General features: G+C 48.0%; 1 protein-coding gene across 4 annotated transcripts; it reads right to left on the bottom strand.

The window, feature by feature from the left end:
• Window positions 1-12,381: 12,381 nt before the first annotated feature.
• On the bottom strand, window positions 12,382-25,070 carry SLC38A7 (solute carrier family 38 member 7). 4 transcript variants are annotated; one of them, XM_060650628.3, is made up of 13 exons: window positions 24,991-25,070; window positions 24,284-24,417; window positions 23,922-24,018; window positions 22,740-23,143; window positions 21,896-22,094; window positions 21,515-21,659; window positions 20,410-20,508; window positions 19,771-19,828; window positions 19,439-19,553; window positions 17,943-18,090; window positions 17,334-17,533; window positions 16,428-16,482; window positions 12,382-14,347 (listed from the first exon to the last, which is right to left on the bottom strand). In XM_060650628.3, exons 4-13 carry the CDS (start codon window positions 23,007-23,009, stop codon window positions 14,245-14,247), a joined length of 1,392 nt encoding a protein of 463 aa, XP_060506611.1. In that variant the 5' UTR covers window positions 23,010-23,143; window positions 23,922-24,018; window positions 24,284-24,417; window positions 24,991-25,070; the 3' UTR covers window positions 12,382-14,244. The 4 variants fall into 4 exon arrangements, 3 of the variants coding, with proteins under 3 accessions (XP_060506611.1, XP_060506609.1, XP_060506610.1); XR_013552497.2 differs by lacking the exon at window positions 12,382-14,347 and adding an exon at window positions 16,597-17,004 and having other exon boundaries at window positions 16,439-16,482; XM_060650626.3 differs by lacking the exon at window positions 12,382-14,347 and having other exon boundaries at window positions 16,433-17,004.
• Window positions 25,071-27,448: the final 2,378 nt, after the last annotated feature.

Consider the following 27,448-nt stretch of genomic DNA (forward strand, 5'->3'; position numbering starts at 1 on the left):
TGGGTGGCTCAGTTGGTTAGTGTCTGACTTGGGCTCAGGTCATGATCTCGCGGTTTGTGAGTTCAAGCCCCGATTCGGGCTCTGTGCTGACAGCTCAGAGCTTGGAGCCGGCTTCAGATTCTGTGTCTCCCTCTCTCTTTCTCTGCCCCTCCCCCACTCACGCTCTGTCTCGGCCTCTCAAAAATAAAGAAAATTAATAAAAAATTAAAAAAAATAATTAGTTGTGTACTAATCTTTTTTTTTTTTTTTAAATAGTCTTGGGGTTCCTGGGTGGCTCAGTTGGTTAAGCCTCAGACTCTTGATTTGGACTCAGGTCCTGATCTCAGGGTCTTAAGATTGAGCCCCTCATCGGGCTCCATGCTGGGCTTGGAGCCTGCTTAAGATTCTCTCTCCTCTCCCTCTGCCCCTCCCCTGCCTGTGTACACATGCACTCCCTCTCTCTCAAAAAATAAAATATAAAAAAATAAAATAAAATAAAATGTAGTCTCTACACCCAAAATGGGGCTCAAATTTACAATCTTGAGATCAAGAGTCATATAGGCCCCTGAGGGGATTCAGTTGGTTAAGTGTCTGACTTTTGGGCCCTGCACCAGCCTCTCTGCTGTCAGCACAGAGCCTGCTTCAGATCCTCTGTCTCTGTCTCTCTCTGCCCTTCTCCTCCCTCTTTCAAATACAAATAATTAAAAAAAGAGTCATATACTTCTCCCACTGAGCCAGCCAGGCACCCTATGAGTAAATATTTTTATTTTAGCCTCACACTTGACTGAGAGTTTGGTTGTATAGTGAAACTTAAGTTGCAAATGTTCACTTAGGGGCACCTGGGTGGCTCAGTCAGTTAAGCATCTGACTTCAGCTCAGGTCATGATCTCGTAGTTCATGAGTTCGAGCCCGGCATGGGGCTCTGTGCTGACAGTTTAGAGCCTGGAGACTGTTTCAGATTCTGTGTCTCCCTCTCTGCCCCTCCCCCATTAATGTTCTGTCTCTGTCTCTTAAAAAATGAATAAATGTTAAAAAAGAAAAAAAGAAAAGAAAATGTTCACTGAAAATTATGAAGGCATAGGGTGCCTGGGTGGCTCAGTTGATTGAGCATCTGACTTCAGCTCAGGTCATGGTCTCATGGTTTGTGAGTTCAAGCCCTGCATCGGGCACTCTGCTATCAGTGTGGAGCTTGCTTTGGATCCTCTGTCCCCCTCTCTCTCTGCCTCTCCCTCTTCGAAAATAAATGAACATTAAAAAAAAAAAACACATCTCTCTCCTGCTTGTGCACTCTCTCTCTCTCTCTCAAAATAATGACTTGGGGCGCCTGGGTGGCTCAGTCGGTTAAGCGTCCGACTTCGGCTCGGGTCATGATCTTGCGGTCTGTGAGTTCGAGCCCCGCGTTGGGCTCTGTGCTGACAGCTCAGAGCCTGGAGCCCATTTCAGATTCTGTGTCTCCCTCTCTCTCTGCCCCTCCCCTGTTCATGCTCTGTCTCTCTCTGTCTCAAAAATAAATAAACATTAAAAAAAAATGTTTTAAAAAAACCAAAATAATGACTCATTATTAAAAAAAAAAAAAAAAGAAAGTTATGAAGGCATTGACGTGTTATCTTCCAGCTTGCAGTTATGCTAAGAAGCATGCTCTCCTGGCCCCCACCATCTCAGAAAACCTTTATGATTTTATTTCCAGTGTACAGCTCTTAAAATTCAATTTACTGTCACAAATATGGAGACTCACATCTTTCAGTCCTGGGAAATCTTCTTATCTCTTTGGTAATATCTCCCTTCCTTGTTCCCCACCCCGCCACCCAGTTTCTCTGTTCTCTATTTCTGGGACCTCTGTTAGTCAGGTGTTGGAGCTGAGTTAAAACTCTAATTTCATTTTTTTTAAAGTTTATTTATCTATTTTTAGAGGGGGGGAGAAAGAGAATGAATGGGGAAGGGGCAGAGAGAGGGGTACAGAGGATCTGAAGCAGGCTCTGGGTTAACAGCAGAGAGCCAGATGTGGGCTTGAACTCACGAACTGTGAGATCATTAACTGAGCCGAAGTTGGACGCTTAATGGACTGAGCTGCCCAGGCACCCCAGAAACTCTAATTTCTTTATTGCTTCTTTTCCATCTCTTTGGCTTTTTGTTTAGCTTTTGGGGAGAGTTTCTTAACTGTCTTTGACTTTTGTTTAATTTTTTAAAATATTTATTTATTTTTGAGAGAGAGAGAGAGAGCAGAGGGTGGGGGTGGGGGGCAGAGAGGAGGCAGACAGAGAATCCAAAGCAGGCTCTGAGATGTCAGTGCAGGGCCCGATGCAGGACTCAAACTCACAAACCATAAGATCATGACCTGAACCAAAGTCAGAGGCTTAACTGACTGAACCACCCAGGTACCCCTCTTGTTTTGATTTTTTAATTTGGCTCTCATAGTTCTGATTTTTAGTGCTAGCTTTTATTTTGCTTATTCTTCAAAGCATTCTTAAAAAAAAAAAAACTTTCTATTTATTTATGTTGAGAAAGAGAGAGAAAGAGAAAGAGTTTGGGGGAGGGGCAGAGAGATGGAGAGACAAATCCTAAGCAGGCTCTGCACTGTCAGCGCAGAGCTCAATGCAGGGGTCGAACTCACAAACCCTGAGATCATGACCTGAGCCAAGATCATGAGTTAGATGCTTAACCATCTGAGCCACCTAGGTGCCCCAGCATTCTTTTCTTATTTTATATTGTAATATCTTCTAGCTTTCATTTTCTTTCTCACTAATGAACTTCTTTTAACACTTATTTCAAGGCAAGTCTACTGGCAATAAATTCCTTCCATTTTTGTCTCAGAAAGTCTTTATTTCACCTTCCTTTTTGAAGGATAATTTCACAGGGTACACAGAAATTCTAGGTTGGTGGTTTTTTTTTTCTCTTAATCTTTAAAATATTTTATTCTACTCTCTTCTTGTTTGCATGGTTTCTGAGAAGTCAGATGTAATTCTTATCTTTGCTTCTCTGTAGGTGTTCCCCTCTCCCCCCTTCCTTGGCTTCTTTCAGGATTTTTAAATTTATCTTTGAGGGGCGCCTGGGTGGCTCAGTCGGTTGAGCGGCCGACTTCGGCTCAGGTCATGATCTCGGGGTCCGTGAGTTCAAGCCCTGCATCGGGCTCTGTGCTGACAGCTCAGAGCCTGGAGCCTGTTCCAGATTCTGTGTCTCCCTCTCTCTGACCCTCTCCCGTTCGTGTTCTGTCTCTCTCTGTCTCAAAAATAAATGAATGTTAAAAAAAAAATTTTAAAAAGTATCTTTGACTTTTTATATTTTGAAAATGAAATGATTGGTGCCATATCAGCCTCCAAAGTGGGGCTCAAACTTAAAACTTTGACATCAGGAATAGTGTGCTTTACCAACTGAGCCAGCCAGGCACCCGTAGGTGTCATATTTTTTGGCATTTATCCTGCTTGGTGTTCTCTGAACTTCCTGCATCTGTGGTTTGGTGTGTGACATTAATTTAGCGGGAATTCTCTGTCATTACTTTTCCAAATATTTTTTTCTGTTCCTTTCTCTCTTCTTCTGGTACTCCTGTTATGTATATGGTACTCCCTCTGTGTTGTTCTATAGTTCTTGGATTTTCTTTGTTTTTCTTTTGCTTTTCATTAAAAAAAATTTTTTTAATGTTAATTACTTTATGTTTTTAAAGTTTATTTATTTATTTATTTTGAGAGAGAGAGAGAGAGAGAGAGAGCGAGCACAAGCTGGGGAAAGTCAGGGAGAAGGAGAGACAGAATCCCAAGCAGGCTCTGCACCATTAGCACAGAGCCCCATGCGGGGCTTGAACTCACATACTGTGAGATCATGCCCTGAGCTGAGATCAAGAGTCAGATACTTAACCGACTGCACCACACAGGTGCCCCTGTTTTTGAGAGAGAGAGACAGAGAGACAGAGAGAGACAGAGGGAGAGAGAGAGACAGAGGGAGAGAGAGAGAAAGAGAGAGAGCACACAAGCTGGGGGAGGGGCAGAGAGAGAGGGAGACACAGAATCTGAAGCAGGCTTCAGGCTCTGCAGTCAGTGTAGAGCCCAATGCGGGGCTCGAACCCACCAACTGCGAGATCATGAGCCTAGCCAAATGGAAGCTGGATGCTTAATGGACTGAGTCACCCAGGTGCCCCGTCTTTTTTCTTTTTTTTTTTCTTTCTATTTACTTTTCAGTTTTGGAGGTTTCTACTGAGATATCCTGAAACTCAGAGAGTCTTTCCTCAGCTGTATTCGGTCTACTTGTGTGTCCATCAAAGGCATTCTTCATGTCTCTTGCAATGCTTTTCATTTCGGCATTTCTGTTTTGGCTCATCGTTCTGCTCACATTGTCCATGTGTTCTTGCGTGCCGCTTACTGTATCCACCAGAGCTCTTTCAGCATATTGATCATCCTTGCTTTAAGTTCCTTGTCTGGTGATTCCGACATTCTTGCCACATCTGAATCTAGAGATCTGATGTTTGCTCTGTTTCTTCAAAATGTATTTTTGGCCTTTAATATATCTCATAATTTTTACTTGATAAGTGGACATCGTGTCCTGGGTAAAAGAAACTGTGGTAAATAGGCTTTCATAAAGGGGTGGCAAGGCATTGGAGGAAAGGAAGCATTCTATTGTCCAATAATTAAATCACAGTCCTCAGGGGCACCTGGGTGGCTCAGTCAGTTGAGCGACTGATTCTTGATTTTCGGTTCAGGTCCTGATCTCACGTTCAGGAATCTGAGCCCCTTGTCAGACTCTGCACTGATAGTGGGATTCTCTCTCTCCGCCCCTCCTGTGTTCCAGCTCCCTCCCCCTCTCTCTGTCTCTCAGAATAAATAAACTTTAAAAAACAAGAAATCACTGTCTTCAGTGATTCTGTACCCCTGGACTGTGAACCTCACACATGCTTCTCATTTCTCTCCCCAGTCCTCTCTGGATGGGACAGGGCAAGTAGAGGGAGCTGGACTGACCTGTTTCCCTTCCTCCACGTGGAAGGCTAGAGCTGGCTGCAGTTGGGTATTTCCCTTCCCTTACGTCAGTTAGGCTCTGATAAAATCCCAGCAGGTTAGGCTCTGGTTAAATTTTAAGTTTCCCCCGAGGGCATGTCTCGTGAGGGTCAGAATGCTGTGGCACATTTCAAAATGGCTTCGTCTTTCCCCTCCTGGAAACTGGAGGGGGTTTTTCTCTGACATTTACTAGGAAAACCTGCAAAGCTCGGGGAGGTAAAATGCACAAAAGTGTGACCCTTCCCACGACTAGGTCCCCTGGGGTTTTTATCTGTCAGATTTGTACCCACTGAGCCTCGAGCAGTTCATCAATCACAGTTCGGGCTTCCCTACCCTGGCTCCAGTTCCTACTTGCTTGTCACTCTCTTCAATTTTCAGGGACCTGTAATCGGACTTATCCTACAGATTTAAGGAGAGTGGTTGACTTTTCAGTTGGTTCAGCTTTTTTACTTGTTGTTAGGATGGAGTGGCCACTTCCAACCTTCTTACGTGCTGGACTGTTTTTTTTTAAGTCCACAAACTTAATTTGTGATGTTCTGGGTTTTTCTTTTTTTTTTTTTTTTTAGTTATATTTATTATTTAAATTTTAGTTAACATACGTGCAATATTAGTTTCAGAAGTAGAATTCAGTGATTCATCACTTAATATATAACACCCAGTGTTCATCACAAGTGCCCTCCTTAGTACCCATCACCATCTAGCCTATCTCCTACCCACCTCCTTCCTTCAACCCATAGTTTGTTCTCTATCATTAAGAGTCTCTTGGGGCGCCTGGGTGGCTCAGTCGGTAAAGCATACGACTTTGGCTCAGGTCATGATCTTGCAGTTTGTGAGTTTAAGCCCCATCTCAGGCTCTGTGCTGACAGCTCAGAGCCTGGAGCCTGCTTCAGATTCTGTGTCTCCCTCTCTCTCTACCCTACCCCTGCTTGGGCTCTGTCTCTCAAAAATGAATATATGTTAAAAAAAAAAAAAAAGACTGAATAATACTGCATTGCATGGATATGCCACATTAAAAAAAATGGTGTGCCTGGGTGGCTCAGTTGGTTAAGCAGCTGACTTCAGCTCAGGTCATTATCTTGTGGTTTGTGGGACTGGGCCCCGTGTTGGGCTCAGCACTGACAGTGTAGAGCCTGCTTGGGATTCCCTCTCTCCCTCTCTCTGCCCCTCCTTTCACATACACATGCACATGTTCTTTCAAATCAATAAACATTTAAAAAATACTTTATTTTTTATTTTTTTAAATGTTTTTATTTATTTTTGAGACAGAGAGAGACAGAGCATGAGCAGAGGAGGAGCAGAGAGAGAGGGAGACACAGAGTCTGAAGCAGGCTCCAGGCCCTGAGCTGTCAGCACAGAGCCCCATGTGGGGCTCAAACTCATGGACTGTGAGATCATGACCTGAGCCAAATTTGGACACTTAACTGACTGAGCCACCCAGGCGCCCCTAAAAAGTACTTTATAAAAACGAGTCTCTTATGATCTGTTTCCTTCTCTTCCCCCAACTTCGCATATATTCATCTGTTTTGTTTCTCAAATTCCACATAGGAATGAAACCATATGGTGTTTGTATTTCCCTGATTCACTTATTTTACTTAGCATAATACATTCTAGCCCCAACCACATCATTGCAAATTGCAAGATTTCATTCTCTTTGATGGCTGAGTAATATTCCATTGTATATATTTGACTGTGATATGTCTTGGCAATCAATAGCTGGCTTTTGTTGAATTTAATGGGAATTCTCTGTGCTTGTTGGATTTTGATGTTTGTGTCCTTCCCCAGATCTGGGGAAGGTTTCAAGTATAATTTGCTCACATAAACCTTCTGCTTCTTTTTCTCTCTCTTCATTTTCTGGAACTCCTACGATATGCATGTAATTAGGTTTGAATAAATTGCTGAATTCCCTAAGTCTCTTCATGATCCCTGACCTTTGTTTCACTTTTCAGCTCATTATTTTCCATAATTTTATCTTCTATATCGCTAATTTGCTCATCTGCCTTGTCCATCCTCATTTTTATGGCCTCTATTTGGGTTTGCATCTTGGTTACAGCATTTTTCATTTTGACTCGATTAGATTTTAGTCCTTTTTTATGTATTTATTTATTTTGAGAGAGAAAGAGAGAGAGAGAGAGAGAGAGAGAGAGAGAGAGGCAGAGAGAGAATCCCAAGCAGACTCTCCACTATCTGTACAAAGCCCGATGCAGAGCTTGAACTCACAAACTGTGAGATCATGACCTGAGCTGAAATTAAGAGTTGGAAGGATGCTTAACTGACTGAGCCACCCAGGTGCCCTCCTGTACTTTCTTACTTTTTTAAAAATTAAAAAAAAAGTTTTTACTTATTTTTGAGAGAGAGAGACAGAGCGTGAGCAGGGGAGGGGCAGAGAGAGAGGGAGACACAGAATCAGAAGCAGGCTCCAGGCTCTGAGCTGTCAGCACAGAACCTGGCACAGGGCTTAAACTCACCAACTGCAAGATCATGACCTGAGCCAAAGTTGGACGCTTAACTGAATAAGTCACCCAGCTGTCCTGTAATTTGTTTTTAATTTACATTCAAATTAGCATATAGTGCAACAATGATTTCAGGAGTAGATTCCTTAATGCCCCTTACCCATTTAGCCCATCCCCCATCCTACACCCCCTCCAGTAACCCTGTGTTTGTTTTCCATATTTACGAGTCTCTTATCTTTTGTCCCCCTCTGTTTTTACATTATTTTTGTTTCCCTTCCCTTATGTTCATCTGTTTTGTCTCTTAAAATCCTCATATGAGTGAAGTCATATGATTTTTGTCTTTCTCTGACTCATTTCACTTAGCATAATACCTTCCAGTTCCATCCATGTAGTTGCAAATAGTAAGATTTCCTTCTTTTTGATTGCTGAGTAATACTCCATTGTATACATATATACCACATCTTCTTTATCCATTCATCCACTGATGGACATTTGGGCTCTTTCTATACTTTGGCTATTGTTGATAGTGCTGCTATAAACATGGGGGTGCATGTGTCCCTTTGGAAAAGCATACCTGTATCCCTTGGATAAATACCTAGTAGTGCAATTGCTGAGTCGTAGGGCAGTTCTATTTTTAGTTTTTTGAAGAACCTCCATACTGTTTTCCAGAGTGGCTGCACCAGCTTGCATTCCCACCGTAATTTAATGTTTATTTATTTTTGAGAGAGAGTGGGAACAGGGGAAGATCAAAGAAAGAAGGAGACCCAGAATCTGAAGCAGGCTCCAGGCTCCAAGCTGTCAGCACAGAGCCTGATGCAGGCCTTGAACTCACAAACCACAAGATCATGACCTGAGCCAAAGTTGTACACTTGACCGACTGAGCCACCCGAGTGCCTTTTTCTTTCTTTCTTTCTTTCTTTCTTTCTTTCTTTCTTTCTTTTTATTTTAAGTTATTTCATTTATTTATTTTGAGAGAGAGAGAGAGAGAGAGAAGGGGAGGGGCAGAGAGAGAGAATCTCAAGCAGGCTCATCACTGTTAGCGCAGAACCAGATGTGGGGCTTTAACTCGCAAACCATGAGATCATAGCCTGAGCTGAAATCAAGAGTTATTTGGATGCTGAATTGACTGAGCCACTCAGGCAGCCCCCCACCCCCTGTTCTTTCTTTTAAGGTGAATTTGTCCATCTTGTCATTTTGGAGGAAGAAAACAACAAGAACAACAACAGAATGAATTAAAAATAAAAAAATAAGATGAAGGAAGTTAGATCCTAGGTGTGTGTTGGTCAGCTTGTTAACAGAAGCTGCTGTGCTCTCTCCCTCAAATTACACAGTTGTTCTGTTAATCCTCGGATAGATTTCCTAGGTGTTCAAGGTGGTTTGATGTTGATCTGTGTTTGAGGGATGAGACTAGCCCAAAGTCCCTTTACTATTCCATCGTCTTAACTCCTCCTTTGATACATCAATTTCCTTTTTCATGGAAGAATGACCTAGTGAATCTTGTGCCTATTCCCTCCCAGGACACACAGTGTTCCTTCACAGGACAGTGTGTCAGCCTTCTTCCTGGCTACAATGTCTCTCTCTGGCCTTCCTCTGTACCTATTGATTTTTTTTTCATTGTATCATAGCAATGAATTATTACCAAATCCGGATTTATAATATCTACATTAGCACATCTACCTACACGATTGGTTTGTGTGATTATTGCGGTCCTGACCCCAATATAGGGGCATCACTCAGGGGTACTAGGCAGCAGCTAAATTACTCAGAGGACTGGAGTCTCCTCTTTCTTTCCTTTTTTTTTTTTTTTTTAAGAGAGACATAGAGCAAGCTGGGGGAAAGGGGCAGAGGGAGAGGCAGAGGGAGAGGGAGAGGAAGAGGGAGAGAGAATCCCCAGCAAGCTCCACACTCAGCACGGAGTCTGACATGGGACTTGATTCCACAACCCTGGGATCATGACCTGAGCCGAAACCAAGAGTCAGAAGCTGAGCTGAGTCACCCAGGCGCCCCTGAAGTCTCCTCTTTCACAAGAAGAAACTACACAGAGGTGACCTCTATTGACCAAAAGAAGAAACTGCATTCACGCGCTTCCCTCCTTCCTTCCAGTACAGGGAAATGACCAACACAATCCTGGCCAGCTTCCAGGCACTTCACATATGTTATTATGCCATTTGTCCTTGGATTTGAAATATTTACAACTACAAGGTGGGCACCATCACTCCTACTTTAGAGTGGAGAAAAGCAGGGTTGAGACAAGTGAACTGATTCTCTGGGTTTCCACAGTGTTAAGAAGCATTGCCGAGATCCACCTCAGGTCTATCTGAGGCTTCTAGAAGGCTTTGCTCCGTCCACCAGTCTCCTGCTACTCAAAGTGTGGTCCAAGCTCCAGAGCATGGGCAACACTGGGAGCATTAACAATACAGACTTCAGGCTCCCTAGACCTACTGAATCAGAACTTGTATCCTAAGGAGATAAAATTTTTGCATGTACATTAGGGGCGCCTGGGTGGCTCAGTTGGTTAAGCATCTGACTCTTGATTTCAGCTTAGGTCATGATCTCACAGTCATGAGGTTGAGAACCCTGCTGGGGCTCAGCATGGAGCTTGCTTGGGATTCTCTCTCTCCCTCTCTCTGCCCCTCTCCTACTCATGATCTTTCTCTCTCTCTCAAAAATAAATAAATTAAACTTTAAAAAAATTTTGTATGTTGTATTAAAGCTTGAAGAGTACCCTGACTCACAGGAAGCGGTAGGGAAATCCCAGTTTTTTGAGGAGACACCGAGTTCTCATATTTATTCTGTGAATGTTGATTTCTGGCTACAAAGCACTTCTGTCATTTTTCCTGTGTTGTCTTTACATTGGCTCCCCTTTTCCCTGGGAGGTAAATAAGGTCAGTGATTATCACTCCAATTTTAAAGCCGGGAAAACAGAAGCCCAGAGGGGAGACGCAGTTTGCCCAGAGCCACTAGTCAGCAGGCATCCCAGTACTTGACAGGGATTGGCTCGGAGGATGATCCAAAGGTTCCAAGATCTGGTGTTGGTGCCAGCGTGGGGGTATTAGGCTCCTGAGCTTGCCTTCAGGAAAGCTGGCTCTGAGAAAGCCTTCTGCTCACTTGTTTATCCATGCATGACAAGAGTGCAGTCGGACTTCAATTTTATTACCAATGTGTCCCTGAGCAAACTATGTGATAGTCTTTCTTAGCCTCCCTCCAGAGCCGTTGCAAGGATCAAGAGAGGATGATGCAGGTGAAGTTGGGGCACAAAGGAAGAATTCAACAAATGTTCCTTGCTATTCATTCATTTGCTCCACAACTATAGGACACTTGCTTACAATGGGCCAGGCTCCAGACTAAGACACCAGATGGATAAGGAGTGTTAAAAACAAAACCACAGTCCTAAGGTGGAGTCATTTGCCTCCAGGATAGCAAAATGAGACTTAATTGCAGTTTCAACCTCCCCAGAAATGTCTTAACTGATCAGTCAGGAATTTTCTGATCAGCACCAAGGGGGCAATCTGTCACCTGGGCCCTCTCCATCCCCCAAAGGAAGATGAGCTAATCCACCCAAGACCCCCTGCCCTTCCCTTTAAGTGAGGGTGACTTTGCCTGAAGCAATGCTTTCTTTTCATTGGCTAATAACCACCTTGTCCCACTCCCTTCCTGTAAAAACCTTCCATTTTGCACAACTCCTTGGAGCATCTCTGTACTTGCTAGACAGGATACTGCTTGATTCATGAATTCCTTAATAAAGCCTATTAGATCTTCCAGTTTACTCGGTTGAATTTTGTTTTTTAACAGGAGATATGCCCTTGCTCCCATGGAGCTTACAGTGCAACGGGGAGATGTGATCAAGTGCCTACAAGTATGGGGACGACACGACACAGGCAAAGTCTTGAATATAACGAACAAATGATGAATCTGGCGTTTGGCCTTTAGCATAGATGTAACCTTTCCTTCTCTTTGTTCAGAGAAAGTGAAACCAAACCTCAACTTCTCGTCCCCTAGTCCTCCCGTGAAGCGCGGCCCAAAGCTGTCTCACTCCTCCAGCCCTCAAAAGTACTAGGCCACTTCAGAAGTATTTTCTCCCTGGAGAGAGTCCCCACTCGCACCAGGAGGGAGGGAGGGAGTGTGGTGGAAGATGAGCTGGTTACACTTTACCCTGTGGGCAAGAGGGGCGCCACTGAAGACCACCCCAGAATGCTCTAGTCTCATCCCTGTTGCTCTCCCACATCCAGCCGATACCCCACAGACAATGTTCTTCCAATACCAAGTGCACATGTAGTTCCCATGGCCTGGAAAGGTTTCCTCACCTCTCTTCATTTAGTTCATTCCTACTCATCATTCAGGGGCCAGCTTAAATGTCACTTCCTCCAGGAAGCCTTCCCTGACTCCCCAGACAAGCTTCAGGCCCCCCAATAGAACATTCTATATGTTCTCCTCTTGGCACATATCACAATTTGCAAATAGATACTTGTGTGACCACTTGGTCTGAGGGTGGAGCCGCTGTCTGTTTTGCTGAGTTTACCTTCTTGCCAGCACTGAGCAGTCAGTACCTGGCTCCGCTACCAGGACAACCAGGGTCTGCTCAACACATGCCTCTGAAAGGATGAGGGTGGATGCTCAGGAGTTGGAAGCTCACCCCAAAATGTGAGGTTGGCAAGAGACATGCAGCACAGAGGCCAGTCTGAGGCCACATGGAGCGGGGAAGACACAAGCAGGACTTAAACCAAGGACAGGAGCCCAGGGTAAATCCCCAGGTTGGCAGGCAGGGCCTGATGGGATGTGGAAGAGAGGGGAGGTACCAAGAACCACTCGCATGCTCCCGTCTTGGTCAGGGGAACACAGCAGAACTCATCCCTGACACAGGGGTCAAAGACAATGAAGCCAGAAGTGCCTGCCCCACCCCTTCTCCACCAGCCTACCTTCTTCCTGTCAGTGGTCTGGACTGTGTCCCCAGCACTGGACATAGGCCACAGAGCTCAGCAGCACAGTCTCTTTTTATTAGCCATCCTCTCTGGTATGAATGTGCACAAGTAGAAAAGAAACAGTAAAATACCCTGGCTGGGAGGGCAGGGCAGGGGGCTCCTGAGCTTAGGCCACATGGCCAGATTCCAGCTCCTTTTCCTGATGGGTCTGTTTCTGTGCGAGGACTCCCCTTACACCCCCATCCCTTGACTGAGCATGGATGGACACTGAAAGGACCTGGTGCTGTGCAGGGGGCGGAGAGAAAACAGCACAGGGGGTCTGGCTCCAGGGGCTGAGGGGCTGAGGGATGTGAAGAAAGGTGAGTCATCCACTCCAGGACCTGAGCAGAACCCATCTGGCTGCGGCCAGTCTCTGCTTCTGTGGTCTCACTGCCCTGAGTGGAGGGCTGTGGGGTGGGGGTCCCTCTCACCCCTCGTACAGAGGTTTGGGGCAGGCAGGGCCAAGGAAATTCTAGGAGTTCCAGGTGGAGGAGGCCTGATTCAATGCCTGGCATTGGTCAAAGTGAACAGCCAAGGAGGGAAAACTGGGAATTGAGAATGGGAGAAGAGTGTCCCTCCTCACCCCACCTGGGGTACAACCCACATGTGACCTCGGTGTTGGGTCACTGAGGCCAGGTCTGGTGGGCCTGTGGAGCTGAGGAAGCTGACACGAGAGGGTTGGGCACAACTCCTGCCCCAGTGTTACATGAGCAGGAGAGACTGAGCTAGAAAACTGGGGGAGGGGCTGAAGAAATGCTGGGGGGAGGGAGCAGACAAGATCTGGACCAGAAGGGAAACTTCTAGACCGGCGTGACTACACTCAAGTGCTGCCCAGTCAGTGACAACTCGGCTGCTCTTCTTCTCTGTGGGCTATCCTGCTGGGGTTGCCAGGGGAGAGGGGAGCAGAGGGCAGGCAGAGAGAAGCAGTCACTGAAAGAGAAGGTAACAGAGAGGCTCACCTGGACCTTGACAGGCCCAACCTGCGTGGGTTTGAAAGATTCCCAGCCTTCTCTCTTACCCACCCTGTGCCACAGAAACGAGGGGCTCATCTGGAATCTGAGTGAGATAAACAGACTTCCTGCCAAGGGGAAAGCTAACTGAGGAGTACTCACAGCACCGTGGTGGCACGGGACGGCCCCTGTCCTTTGGGTCAGAGCCGGGCTGGCACCGTTTGTAAACATTAGACTTGATGATGTCTGGAGATGGAGGAGGAGAGGGATGCCTGGACCCTCAGCTTTGGGGAAAGAGGGTGAGGCCTCAAAGCCTTGGGAGATGTCAATTAGCCACGGAAAAGAGGTCTACAGGTTCACTTTGGACCGAGGCTGGGGGTGGACAAGGCATGACTCTATCTACCTCTGTGCATCTGTATGATTTTTGTGCTACCTTTGGAAATTGCCAGATCCCAGAGAAGTCATGGCTGGCCAAACGGCTGCCCAACTGGAGCAGGCACTGAGTCCCGGGATAATGAGCACAGGTCCTGCTCAGGACAGGGTGCTCTGTCGAGTGGCCCTTTGCCCATACTTTCTCCAAAGGAAAGTCAGGCTGCGGTCTTTTTTCTGAGATGTTCTGATCCTCCTCACCCATGTTTTTCAGAGGTGGAGAAGTCGAGAGTTGAAGGACAGAGAAGGTTCTTCTGTGATACAAGACCTCCTCCCTCCATCCTGGCACTGCCAGGACTGGAGAGCAGGGGGAGCTGGGTCTGAGCCGTCCAGAGGTGTGAGGCCTGATTTTACTCCAGAACTGTTCTTGGAAAAGGATGTCCAGATGTCATCCTACCAGCAGTTGGGAATGATGCTGGACTCAAGGTGACCCCACAACTCTAAGAGATGGGCTCCTGGGTCCAGTGGCAAAAGCCATGTGTTGCCTGGGAGGCAGTGGTTATGCCAAGAGATCCACAAAGATGGCGTTGGCTGTGGTCTGGCCGAAGATGAAGGCTCCCAGGGTGACCAAGAGGACACCATAACTGACCAGCGCCCACCAGCTGTAAGGCAGGAGAGAGAGGCCTAGTCAGTCAACCTACCCTTGGCTTTGCAGACTTGTGTGTGTGTGTGTGTGTGTGTGTGTGTGTGTGTGTGTGTGTGAGTTAATTATTGTAATTACTTATAGCATTTCTCTAGTGAGTAGAGCACTTCCTACTTCTAAATGACTTTTCATACAAAGGTATGTGGGGCCAAGTGTAAGATCCAGTCCATGGGTCAGAAGACCAAGACCTAATGGAGCTCATTGACAGGTCACAGCAAGCCAAGGGCAGAACCAGGATTAGAATGCATGCCTCCTGATGGAAACGTGTTCAGAAAAAAGCAGGTCACATGGAGTGTGATCCATTCCATTTACAAAAAAAAGCGCAGACATCTGCAAATATATATATCAAATATAGTGACAAGGCAGTAAGAGGATACAACAGGGTATTGACATTAAGGATGACTCAAATTTTCTTCCTTACACTTGTACTTTTAAAGTTTTCTATAATGAATATTACTTCATTATAGAATGAAGTATATAGAATATGTAAATATAATTCTTTTAAAAAAGCTTACAAGCTGTTTTCAACCTCTGCACTATTCAAGGAAATGTGGATATTAAAACAATATTGTGTTTTTCATCTACTAGACTAACACAAATTTAAAAGGCTGTTCTGGGACGCCTGGTGGCTCAGTTGGTCAAGCGTGGGTTCATGGGTTCAAGCCCTGCATAGGGCTCTGTGTTAACAGCTCAGAGCCTGGAGCCTGCTCAGATTCTGTGTCTCCCTCTCTCTCTGCCCCTCCCCAGCTCACACTCTGTCTCTGTCTGTCTCTCTCTCAAAAATAAATAAATATTAAAAATTAAAAAAAAAAAGGGTGTTCTAGACAATACTGGCAGGGGTGTGGAGAACAGGGTACCCTCACTCTACTGCTAGGACTCTAACTGGTTTTCTAGAGGGAAATTTGAACCCATGTGCAGAAGTAAAAATGAGCATGCCCCTTGATCCAGCAACTTCTTTCTAAGAATTGATCCTAGTAAGATCCTCGAAACAGGTGTGTCAAGATGCACATGTATAAGAGTATTCACACATTCACACACTAGAACACTCCGCAGCCCTTAAAAAAGGGAAGAAGTGGATGGATCTTCTTGTGCTGACGTAGAGTGATCTCTAACACACATGGTTAAGTGAAAGGAAGCAAGTGGTAGAAAAGCGTCTGGCATGAAGCCATTTTTGAAAAAACCAAACCAGACACAAAATTTCATGTGTTTGTGCATACGTATGCGTAGCTCTATGTATTTGGACATGTATGCACACACAGAAACAACTAGAAGACCATACTGATGACAGAGAGCTCTCAGGAGAAGGGATGTGGTGGGGAGTGGGCTGTAGGGGCAAGAGGAACTTCCACTTTTTTCTCTAAAGTCCTTCAGTAGCATTTAAACTGTCACAGCTAGCATGTGCCACCCATTTCTTAGGTATTTAGACAACTCATGCCTTTTTTTTTTAATTTTTTAACGTTTATTTATTTTTGAGACAGAGAGAGACAGAGCATGAACAGGGGAGGGTCAGAGAGAGAGAGGGAGACACAGAATCTGAAACAGGCTCCAGGCTCTGAGCTGTCAGCACAGAGCCTGACGCGGGGCTTGAACTCACGGACCGCGAGATCATGACCTGAGCCGAAGTTGGCCACTTAACTGACTGAGCCACCCAGGCGCCCCAAGGCTTTTTTTTTTTTTTTAAAGGTATGAGGTTTGTCTTGTTTTTAAAATTTTTTAATGTTTATTTATTTTTGAGAGAAAGTGCGCACGCGCATGAGTGGGGGAGAGGCAGAGAGAGAGGGAGACACAGAATCTGAAGCAGGCTCCAGGCTCTGAGCTGTCAGCAAAGAGCACGAAGCGGGGCTCGAACTCACAAACCGTGAGATCATGACCTGAGCTGAAGTCGGACACTTAGCTGACTGAGCCACCCAGGCGCCCCAAAAACTCTTCTGCTATTTTTAAGTCCACAGGTGTCTTGATCTCTCCCCGTTTTAAGCACCCCCGCCCCCACCAGCCCATCCCTCATCTGGCACCTCCACACGCCCCGGGCTCTGCTTTACCTGGCTGGCTTGACTTCTTCCATCTCCGAGAGTTTGGCTTGAATGAGGCACAGCCCTGGAAGAGAAGACGTGGCCCCGAGAGCTCAGGCGGGCTCCTTCACTCAGGCCCACCCTCCCCCTTTACCAAGAGGTATTGGTGAATGGAGAAAGGCCCGTGTTTACTCTTCACCTCTGCCCCACTCCATGCGCAGTCGGAGGCCTTGCATCTGCTCTCCCGGGAGAGGCCAGCATCTGACAGGCTCTCCTCGGGCTGCAGGAGAGCCCCAGAGCCAAAGGGGCAGCCACGGAAGGGGATTCAGCAGTAGCCCCCACCACCCCGAGGGCCCTTCCCAGGGCACTTCTGAGCAGATGTGGCCCCCCCCTGCTCCTTGCAAAGTGGCAAGGACTTTCAAGTTGGTCTCCTAGAGAGAAATAAGCTGGGTACAGGCAGAACTCATGGCTGGGCAGGTGGGAGCACTTCTTGGGGATCCGGTGGCAGACTTGTGTCTGAAACTTGGGTCTCCCGACTTCTGTATCCGGGTGCTGCCGCCAGACCCTGGCACTCTCTGGGTTGTAATGGGCTGAACCAGCCGGATCCCTAACAGTCAGGCAGCAACAGAGAAGCGAATGAAAGGTTAAGAGTGTAGGCTGTGCACCTAGACAGACTTGGGTCAGAAAAGTTGTTACTCAATGGTTGAGTCTGTTTAACCTCCTCACATCTCATCAACAGAATGGAGATAACATCTATCCCTTCTTTTCAGGAGGGGCAGGGGTTAGCGCAGAGCCTGAGGTGGGTGATTAGTAAGGGCTGGTGGTTACTCTCCTGGCAGGTAAGCAAGGGAGGAGTTGAGGCCGGGAGACCCTGGGAGCTGGTACTGCATGGGCGGGGCGGGGGGCAGTGTGCAGGGGGCGGGCACAGGTCCATACCTGGGAAGACAAAGATGAAGCAGGCAGCCAGGCCTCCGATGACTGAGATGACCTTGCCGATGTCAGGGATGAAGAGTGCCAGCAGCAGGGTGAGCAGGAACCAGACCAGAGTCTGGAGCACACGTCGCCGCCGCTCCCGCCCCACGTCCTCCTCCACGGGCATCCCCTGGTAGCGCAGCCACAGGCCCTCGATCACCGCCCTGCCCACACAGAGAGTGTCTCAGAGGCCCCCACCTCCGGTTCACAGAGCCAGACCTCTGAGTGCGTAGACTAGGGGTAAGGCCCTAAGTGCTGATCCTGTTTCCTGTTCTGTGCAATGGGTCCAGCAGTACTCTTGTGGTTGCCACGGGGACTGGATGGGATGGTGGATGTGATGTGCTTAGGGCCTGGCCTGGCCCAGGACATGCTCACCTCGTGGGAACTGATGCTATTGTCCTCCTGAAAAGAAAGGGTCTGGGTACGCTGGAGGCTAGGTGTTCAGGAAAGGATCTGACTACAGGTTCTTAGAAGACTCACAAAAGGCCAAAGGACTATGTTCAAAGGGCTCTCAGGGGTGCTGAGGAGTCCTGGTGAGAGGGAGCACACCCATGGGGTGGGGAGGGGGCTCACCGCCCACAGAAGTGCAGGATGGGGTAGGAGGTGAGCACGCTCAGGATGATGAAGGCACGGGCAACAGCCACAGCCATGTCCTCCGAGGGGTAGGATAGGAGCACATCGGGGTCCACAGCAGCTCCAAAGGTCAGGAAGCCACAGATGCCTGAGGACAGGGACAAGAGGGCTGGCAGGGGCAATCCTGGGAGGGTGAGGGGGATGGACCATTTACTCCAGGGTGCAACTCAGATGGGGAGGGTGCTGGAGCAGCTCTGGAGGCTGAGAGGGTGTCAGGCTGGGACCCGAGGCTTTGTCCCTGACTTCTCACATCCCCTCCCCACTGCCACCTTTGTCATCCTGAGCTCACCCAGCACGTTCCTGTTTCAGAACTTCTGCACTAACCTTCTGTCTGTCCAGCCCTTCGCACCCCTATCTCTTCACTATTCAGGTCACAGCTCTGGTGTCCCCTCCTCAGAGAATGAGTCCACCCTGCCCATCCACAATAACCCCTGACCTTGGGCGCTCACTCACAGCACCCTGCTCTATTTTCCTCAGAACTCTCCTGTGTGTGTGTGTGTGTGTGTGTGTGTGTGTGTGTGTGTGTGTGTGTGTTTTCCTTTTACACTTATTCATTGTGTGTCTCTCCAGCCAGAACATGAGCCCCAGGAGGACAGGGACTTGGCCTATTTGCCCCTCTTGCTCCTGGCTTTGTCTTCAGAGGTAGAACAATGCTGGCCCCATAACACCTGTGGAAGGAATCACAGCCTGGTCTTCCTGTTCTGCTTTGTCATCCAAACCATTCCCCGCATGGCGCCCGCAGCCATGTTTTGTTGAGATGTGCCCCTGCTGGAAATGCTTCCTCTTGGGCTCCCCATAGTCCTCAGGCCCAACAGGACCTACTCCGGTCCCTGTCTGGCCTCCCTGCCTGCCCCCCACCCCCAAATCACCCCACTCCAGGTGCACAGCCCTGTCTGTCCCTGCCTCAGGGGCCTGGCATTTCCCGCCTCTCTGGAACACTCTTCTCTCAGCCCTTCAGATGCTCGCTCCTCATCTCTGGGGCTCCTCAGACAGGAGCCTCCTGTGAACCATGGAGGCTGTCACCACCTCTTCTAGTCCCACTCACAGCTTCCCTGTCTCACTGTTGTGGTGGCACTCCCCACTGTCTGGATGTCCTTACTGACTCCTGCCTTACTCTTGTAAGACTCTCTGGCTAGACTGTCAATTCCAGGTAAGCAGGACCAGGTCTGTCAATCTTCACAGCATCCCCTGTGCTGGGAACAGTTCCCGGCACTCACGAGGCACTGACTGACAGCTGCCAAGTGAATGGGTGAATACATCTCTCTCATTTGGGGGGGAGGAGGCCCAAGGCAGCCCAGGTTCAAGCCAATGCCTACAGAAGTGTTTGATATGCTGGGAATGCTGGGCTGTCCCCAGGAAAGCTTGGCCAGAGGACTTGGAGACAAAGAGGAAAAGTGGGAGCACTCCAAGCCCAGCCATCAGAGGGGAGCACTCACCCGTGCCCATGTAGACAGCGAGGGCTATGACCATGGCGGCTGTCACCACCCCACCCCAGGTCTTCACCTTGGGCTGCCGCATGCTATTGAAGACCGGCACACTGCTCACATGGCACTGTTAGGGTGAAGGTCACAGTTATGGTGGGGAAGTGACCCCTTCCCAGTTTCCAGAGGGAGGCAGTTTGGGGACAAAGGCACCAGGGACAAAGGACAAGTCCCAGTGCTCTGACTCTGTCTTTCCTCCCAGGATGTCCCCATCCTCCCTATAATGTGGGTTCCTGCCCAGGGTGGGGAGTGAGCTAAGAGGACAATAGGAACCTTGCAACTGGCACCTGAAATCCGAAGCAGATGGTGGGCATAGCATTGAACACGGCTACCCAGGAAGCTGGCCTGTGGACAAACACACAAAGAGTCTGCTGCTTGTGAATCCCACAGAGCCACCAACCGCCCCATGTCCTTACTCTTCACTCATCTCACCATGGCCTCCACCAACCACTATTCTACACATTCAACCCCCTTAAGTCTGGAAACAGGGAGAGGGCACATCTCCATTTCACAGGTCAGTACACTGAGACTCTGGAAGACCCTCCTGGGACCAAAATCCAGAATTTCTGGTTGCTGCACTGGAGTTGCTTTCCTTTTTCTTTCAAAAACAAGAAACTTTTTTTTTTTTTTTTAAATGAGAAAACAGATTCATCCTCATACAGAAATTACAGATAAGGACAAGTTGCAAAAATATGCAATTCTACCCTGGTAGTCTCCATAACTGGAGGCCAAGTCTTACAATGGCTTATCTGTTGGATACTGGATACTGGATGTTGGTTCTCACTCTTGCCTCCTTTCTCCAATGACCAACAAGTCAAGCTCTGGTGACCTAATGAGCTTTAAAAAGAGCACCTGTATGGCCTTTTGATGTCTGACCCAGTACTTCCTGGAGCCCAAGTAGCGGCTTCCTTGGGGTTCTTACCCACCTAGTCAGGATGTCCCCTGGGGTCATCTCTTTATCTGGCCAGATATATTTGATGATAATGATGGCAGTGACGTACCAGGTGCCCACGACGCTCAAGAAGCTGCCAGAAAGAATGGTTTGAGTTTCCTCTTCCCCAGCCCCAGCTGCCCTCTCTCTGATTGCACCCCAGGGGTATCTTACCCTCAGCTCTAGTGACCACAGTGTCTACTGAATAAACTGGGAGATTATTCCAAACAAAGATTAAAAAAATCCATGAGAAATAAGCTTTAGAGGGGCGCCTGGCTGGCTCAGTCAGAAAAGCATGTGACTCCTGATCTTGGGGTCATGAGTTTGAGCCCCACGTTGGGTGTATAGATTATTTATTATAGATAAATAAACTTAAAAAAAAAAAAAGAAATAGGTTTTAGAGAAACCAGTCACAGCTTGGAGGGAGCTGGACCGCAAGAGGGGACCAGACTAACATTTCTGACCATTAGGAAATGCACTGGTTCGGCTTAGAGGTCTGGGCTTCAAAGCATATGTGTTTCTTCCATCAGTGCAGCCCTCACTTGGTGACTGCTACAAGGGCCTTTGAGAAGTAGGAGCCGCTGGAGGTAAAAGGGCTGAAGATTCAAATACGGGGATGTCAACATTAAAGGGGACCTTGGAGACAGCCAAGTGTGACCCTGCCAATTGTGGATCACAGGAAATGGCTCAGAATTACACAGCTTTTCAGACCCTGAGCCAGGAAGCCAGTCCTGTCTCTTCATACTAAGCTGCATGGAAGATGGGGCCAGGCTTTACAATTCCAAATGATAAAAAATCCCCTCCTCCCTGGGAAAGCCAAGGTCCTGGCCTGGAAGCTCCCTTCACACTCCTGATAACCACCTGTCTCTTCTGTGACAAGGACATTTGGAACAGGATCTCTCACTATGCAAAGGGCCACTGTCTCCCTTGATGCAGACACAAAAGGAAATCTTATGCTGGTGGCCTTGCGAGCCATGGTCCACGCTGCCTTGCCCACTTTGGCTGCCCAGAAGGAGAGGGGTTCTCCAGCAGTGCCTGGGCCTTTAGCTGTGTGTGATTAGAGCTTCTGTCTGGCCTGGGTTGGGGTGGAGCCTCCGAACCTGGCATACTTCTGGAAGCCGATCTCTCTGGGGATGGAAAGGGGCAGGATGAAGAGGAAGGCAGTGAGGCTGATAGTGAACTTTCGGTCTGTGTACCAGGAGCTGCTGCCGGCCCCCTCAGGCTCCTTTGCCATCACGGCTATAACTGCACAGGGAGGAAGGAGGGAATGTCATGTCAGGCTCCTGCAGGCTGTGGCCCTCCTGCTCTGCTGAGCCTCAGGGCCTCCATCTGTCTAATGGGCTCAGCAGCCAGGAGGGAGGATTCACAGAAGAAGGCTGGACCCAGGCTAGGCCTTGGGCAGGTGTTCGTGCCCATTCCTCCACCCAGGATCCCGAGGGCCGAGCGGGAGGGATGAAGTAGGTACTGAGGGGGAACCTCACTCTTGTCTTGTTGGTCCCCGATGATGATGAGGAAGGCGATGCAGGTGCCGAAAGTGTAAATGGCAATGGTCACCTCACACAGCACGCCTGTCAGTTTGCCACACACAGCCCACACCACCTCCTGGTAGGTCCTCTCATTGCTGGCCTGGGAGCAGTAGGCCAGGATGACGAGGCCGCTGATGATGAAGACCAGCATGCCCTGCAAGCAGGACAGAGCCACAGGGTGTGGGACAGGCCTGGCAACAAAGGGCTGCCTGATCTTGCTCAGCATTTACTAGGCCAATGCCTACTGCCAGTTTGGTAAATAAGCCTCATCTTGTAGGCAACTTTACCAGATTGCTGGAGGCTGCCGAGTTGAGATTTTCTTTAAAAACAGAAGAAGTTTTGTGGAAAATTTCAAATACACACAAGAGGGACAAAATGGTATCATGAACCACCATGCACCCATCACTCAGCTTCAAAAATAATCAACTCATGGCTCATCTTGTTTCCCTCTGCCACTCTGGATTATGTTGAAGGAAATACAAGCTATCAAATCATTTCACCAGTAAATATTCCAGCATGTAGTTCTAAAAGGTAAGAGCCCACTTTTTAAACATAAACTACAAAATTATTAAATATGCAGTCGATGTCCAAACTGCTGGGAAGCCTTCTGCAGCCTCACCTGGGCTCAGATGAAAGAGTGCTGGGATAGGTTAGTAATGTCTGCCAAAGGTGAGGGTGGGAGCAGTGGTAGCCTGTGTCACTGACTGACTATCCTTGAGGCAAAGCCTCCCTTCCAAGGTAAAGAGCTCAGACCCAACACCTGAACTGCATTTCTGGCCCTTATGGCCAGCACACTCACCATCTGCAGTGTGATGCCGGCTGCCACGCCCCCTGCAGTGCTGAAAGCCGCCGGGAAGTTGAGCAGCCCTGCACCCAGGCAGGCATTGACGACGATGAAGATGGCCCCAATTGTGGAAGTGGTGCCTCTGCCCAGACTCTCAAGAGACGCCTCCCCTTCACTCTTGGGGGCTGTGTCCACGCAGGGACTCTGCAGCAGACGGGCCCGCTCCCCGGAGTCCGTGCTCAGACCCCACTCGCCAAGGTCATTGTTGATGCTGACCTGGGCCATGGCCCTCGGAGCCCTCTTCCCACGGGGTCTGTGGATTCTGCCTCACAACCACATCCCCTGGGCAGCTGGAGGGCGGCACTAGCCTGTTTGGGGCTGTTATCCTAGGAGGCCTGTGAGCTCTGGCTCTTCTCAACCTAGATGGGAAACACAGGTACTACTGTTATGCTGAGATGGGCACAGAACGCTGAAACAACATTCCCAAGGTCATATGGCTGACATTCAAACCCAGGTGTGCCTCTGCAGAACACTGCATTTGGGTGTCACAGTGTATGGTGGCAGAGGCAGAAATATATCTGATGTAAAGCCTGCTTGCTTCAGGCTTAGAGACCCATAGGTAAATAAGTCCTAAACCTAAGAGAGCGGAATACTAACACATCAGCACTACGGAGAGGCTACACTCCTGTTGGGCAGAAGTATCTTGGACATATCTTATCTCATTCAGTCCTTATCACAGTGGTCATAAGGTTCAGAGAGATCATATCGTTGACCCAGGGTCACATGCTAGCAAAAGGCAGAGCAGGATTTGGGTCTAAATCTATCTGGCCTCCCAGCCTGTTTCCACACCACAGGGTTTGCAATCGCAGCCCTCACCTAGAAGTGTGGGTATTTCAATATATTACAATCCAACATACTGCCCTCTAGCCCAGAGTCTAAATTCTGTGTAGCTTGCAAAGCCCTTGAAAATTCAAGGCTAACTCTCACTCTTCTCCCTTGTGACTGACCTAACCATTGCCTATCAGAGAGGCGTCTCTCTGATGCCCTCAGCACACTGAGGGGTTTAGAATGGCTAATGAGGCCACCGCCCACCCCCAGGTCGTCGGATGCTTCTCATTGCTTCTCCTGGTGATGGATGAACAAAGATGGGAACCATACGTTCATGAGAGGGAAAAAAGAGAGTTTGGGTGCTCTCACCAAGCATGCAACCAAGGGACACAGCTCCAGAGGAAATATCTCTCTGCTGGCTCCAAGTCCAGAAAGATCAGATGCCACAGGCTTCCTCTTATGCAACCTGTTACTCAACCAGTAACACAGCAAAAAAAAAAAAAAAAAAAAAAAAAAAAAATCAAAGCTGTGAGTAGTGGAGGCAGAGAGCTCTGGGCTCCCAGGTTTCCAGCATAGCTCAAGAAAGAGCCCTGCAAAGTCAGGGCTCCCAGAGCTGTGAGACCCCCTCCTCCACCCTGCTCACATCTCAGACACAGAGGTCTCTGCACTGGTCCAAGATCTCTTGGCTGTCCTTCCATGAGAAGTCCCCGGTTCCATTGTCCCCACCTTACCTTCTCCTTCCGCCTGATGGGCTATGGTGGAGGGTGTGTTGTTCTTACAGCTCCTTCTCGAAGACCTGGGATCTGATTTTCCTCACTTCCCTCTCTGGCCCCAATTTCTTCTTCAAGACTTTATCTAAAATCTGCTGTCAGTGGAGAGAAGAGTGTGAGCTGTTTCTGCGTTGGTCAGCAGAGCGTCAGCAGCTCTGACGTTAACTCAATAATGGAGCACCAGATCAGTTAGAGGAACAGGCCCAGGGAAGGAAAGAGGCTAGACTAATGTCACAGCAGATAGTCGGCAGAACCAGAAAAATGATGTCCACAGGCTCAGGCCAGAGCTGTAACCATTGCAATAGGCCCTCTCAGATCCCAACCGGAGTGGGTTCCCAGTCCAGTCTGGGGCTGGATCCCAGAAATAAGCAGGGATGGCTGCACTGGGAGGTGGGTTAGGGCGCAACCGGAGCGGAGGGGCAGATCCCCAGGCCCCAAGCGAGGCGAGTGGGCTGCTGTGAGGTGAGCTAGGAAGGCGCTTCAGGCCTAGCACTAGGTGGAAACAGTCCGAACTACGGCGCCGCGGCAAAGCCGGTCCTCTTGAGGGCTGGCGGGGGACCGACGACGCCGGGCTTCGGAGCCCCGCACGGAGTGGGCAGGGCTCTAGACAGCTGGGGTCCGAGACTTAACACTTCCACCCTCCACCGCCTCCACCTCCTACCACCTACCTAAGGTGCTTCCCACCCGAGCCGGCTGCAGAGACACGTGAGCCGAGGTCACATGACAGCCAGGGCTCAGGCGGGCCGCGGGAGACGCTGGAAGTTGTAGTTTTCTGCAGGCTTTAGGCTTGGATGGCACCGGCCCTCTGAATCCTCAACCACACATTTGCTGCGAGCCACTCTCCGCTCCCAGACCACCATGCATAACCTGTTAGTTATCTATCTATCTATCTATCTATATGTATCTATATATATGTATCTATAAACATATATATGTATCTATATATGTATATACACATATATACATGTATATACATATATAAGTATATATACACATATATATGTATATATATATATATGTTTTTAATGTTTATTTATTTTTGAAAGAGAGAGACAGAGCACAAGCAGGGAGGGACAGAGAGAGAGGGAGACACAGAATACAAAGCAGGCTCTAGGCTCTGAGCTGTCAGCACAGAGCCTGACACGGGGCTGGAACCCTTGAGACCCGTGAGAGCATGACCCGAGCTACCCAGTCTTCCCTATCCTGTTAGTTTTAATCCTGGTCTCTTAGCCAAAGCGAAACACTCCTCCTTCCTTTTAGGAAGAATATTAGGAGCTTTGGTGTCTTTGCCAGGCCCAGGAACTGGACAAAAGCGATTTGGCCTCATTATCCTCCTGTGTCTCCCTCCTGGCCTCAGACCCGCAACCAGTGACCCTGGAGTTTCTTTCACTGACAGTGAGGGACCACTTTTACCCACTTGAGCTGTGTGATCTTTCCTGTGAGAGGACTGGTCTGAGTATTGTTCATGGCCATAACCTCAGGGCCTAGATGCTAAAACAGTTTCTGAGGTATCTAGTTACTCATATAAAAAAAATATTTGTGGAATGAGGGAATGGGTGTCCAGAGCCCTGGCTTCTGTTCCTGGTTGTGTGCAACATTTTCAAGTTGTCACGTAATCTTTGCCATTCCAATGTCCTGGGTCTGTCTTATGAGAATATGCTCTCCACTACATGTATCTGTCCATGAATCAAGACCTCACTGATGAGGGAACACAGGAAATACCACATAACCCAAGTCATCTTTAACTGAAACTTTTTTTTTTTTTAATTTTTTTTGACATTTATTTATTTTTGAGACAGAGAGAGACAGAGCATGAACGGGGGAGGGTCACAGAGAGAGGGAGACACAGAATCTGAAACAGGCTCCAGGCTCTGAGCTTTCAGCACAGAGCCCGACGCGGGGCTCGAACTCACGGACCGTGAGATCATGACCTGAGCCGAAGTCAGCCGCTTAACCGACTGAGCCACCCAGGCGCCCCTAACTGAAACTTTTATTGAGATCGCTGTGGATTCATATGCAGTTATAAGACATAATATGGGGGTGCCTGGGTGGCTCAGTTGGTTAAGGGTCTGACTCTTGGTTTTGGCTTAGGTCATGATCTCATGGTTGGTGAGACCAAGCTCTGCGTTGGGCTCTGTGCTGACAGTGCAGAGCCTGCTTGAGAGTCTCTCTCTCTTGTCCCTCCCCCCTTGCTTCTGCTGTCTCTCAAATTAAATGAATAGACTTAAAAAAGCAAAAACAGGGGCACTGGGTAGCTCAGTCAGTTAAACGACTGACTACAGTTCAGGTCATGATCTCGAGGTTTATGGGTTCGAGCCCCATGTCAGGCTCTGTGCTGACAGCTCAGAGCCTGGAGCCTGTTTCGGATTCTGTGTCTCCCTCTCTCTCTGCCCCTCCCCTGTTCACGCTCTGTCTCTGTCTCAAGAATAAATATTTAAAAAAATTAAATAAAAAAAAAATGGAATCAAACAGTTTGTAACTTAGGACTGGTTTTCTGCACTTAATTCCCCAGAGACACATCCAAGTTGTCCTGTAGGTCTTATTATTGAGTAGTATTTTGTGGTGTGTATGTACCAGTTTGTGTAATCACTTGCTGAAGGATAGCTGAGCTGTTTGCAAGTTTTGTTCTGTTTTTTAAGAAATTGCTACACTCAACAGGCGGCTCTCGAACTCAACCCTGAGATCAAGCTTCCCATGCTTTTCCCAACTGAGCCAGCCAGGCACCCCTGCAAGTTTTTGAAACAAGTAACTTTATTGAGCTTCATTATGCATTTTACCGCAAGATTCACCCTTGTAAAGTGTCCAATACAGTGGTGTTTGCTATGTTCAGAATTTTGCAACCTACCCAGTCTCAGAGCATTGTCATCACTCTCTCAAAAACTCTGTAATCATTAGTAGTCACTTTCTACTCCTTCCTGTAGGCCCTTGGAAACTACAAACCTACTCTGTGCTTCTATGGAGTTGCCCAGTATTGCCATTTCACAAAAATAGTCACTTGTGACTTTTTGTTGAATATGTGACTTTTAAAGAAATATTTATTTTGAGAGAGAGAGAGAGAGAGAGAGAGAGAGAGAGAGAGAGAGAGAGACAAGTGAGGGAGGAGCAGAGAAAGAGGGAGACAGAGAA

Source organism: Panthera onca, chromosome E2, assembly GCF_046562875.1.
Source record: "Panthera onca isolate mPanOnc1 chromosome E2, mPanOnc1 haplotype 2, whole genome shotgun sequence".
Lineage (NCBI taxonomy): Eukaryota > Metazoa > Chordata > Mammalia > Carnivora > Felidae > Panthera > Panthera onca.

Excerpts from the sequence above, each read along its gene's own strand:
- SLC38A7 (XM_060650626.3), bottom strand. The coding sequence starts at position 23,009 with ATGGCCCAGGTCAGCATCAACAATGACCTTGGCGAGTGGGGTCTGAGC. Across the intron at positions 19,829-20,409 it reads CCAGGGGACATCCTGACTAG|GCCAGCTTCCTGGGTAGCCG; the intron begins GTGGGTAAGAAC and ends GTTTGTCCACAG. Across the intron at positions 19,554-19,770 it reads CCATCTGCTTCGGATTTCAG|TGCCATGTGAGCAGTGTGCC; the intron begins GTGCCAGTTGCA and ends TCACCCTAACAG.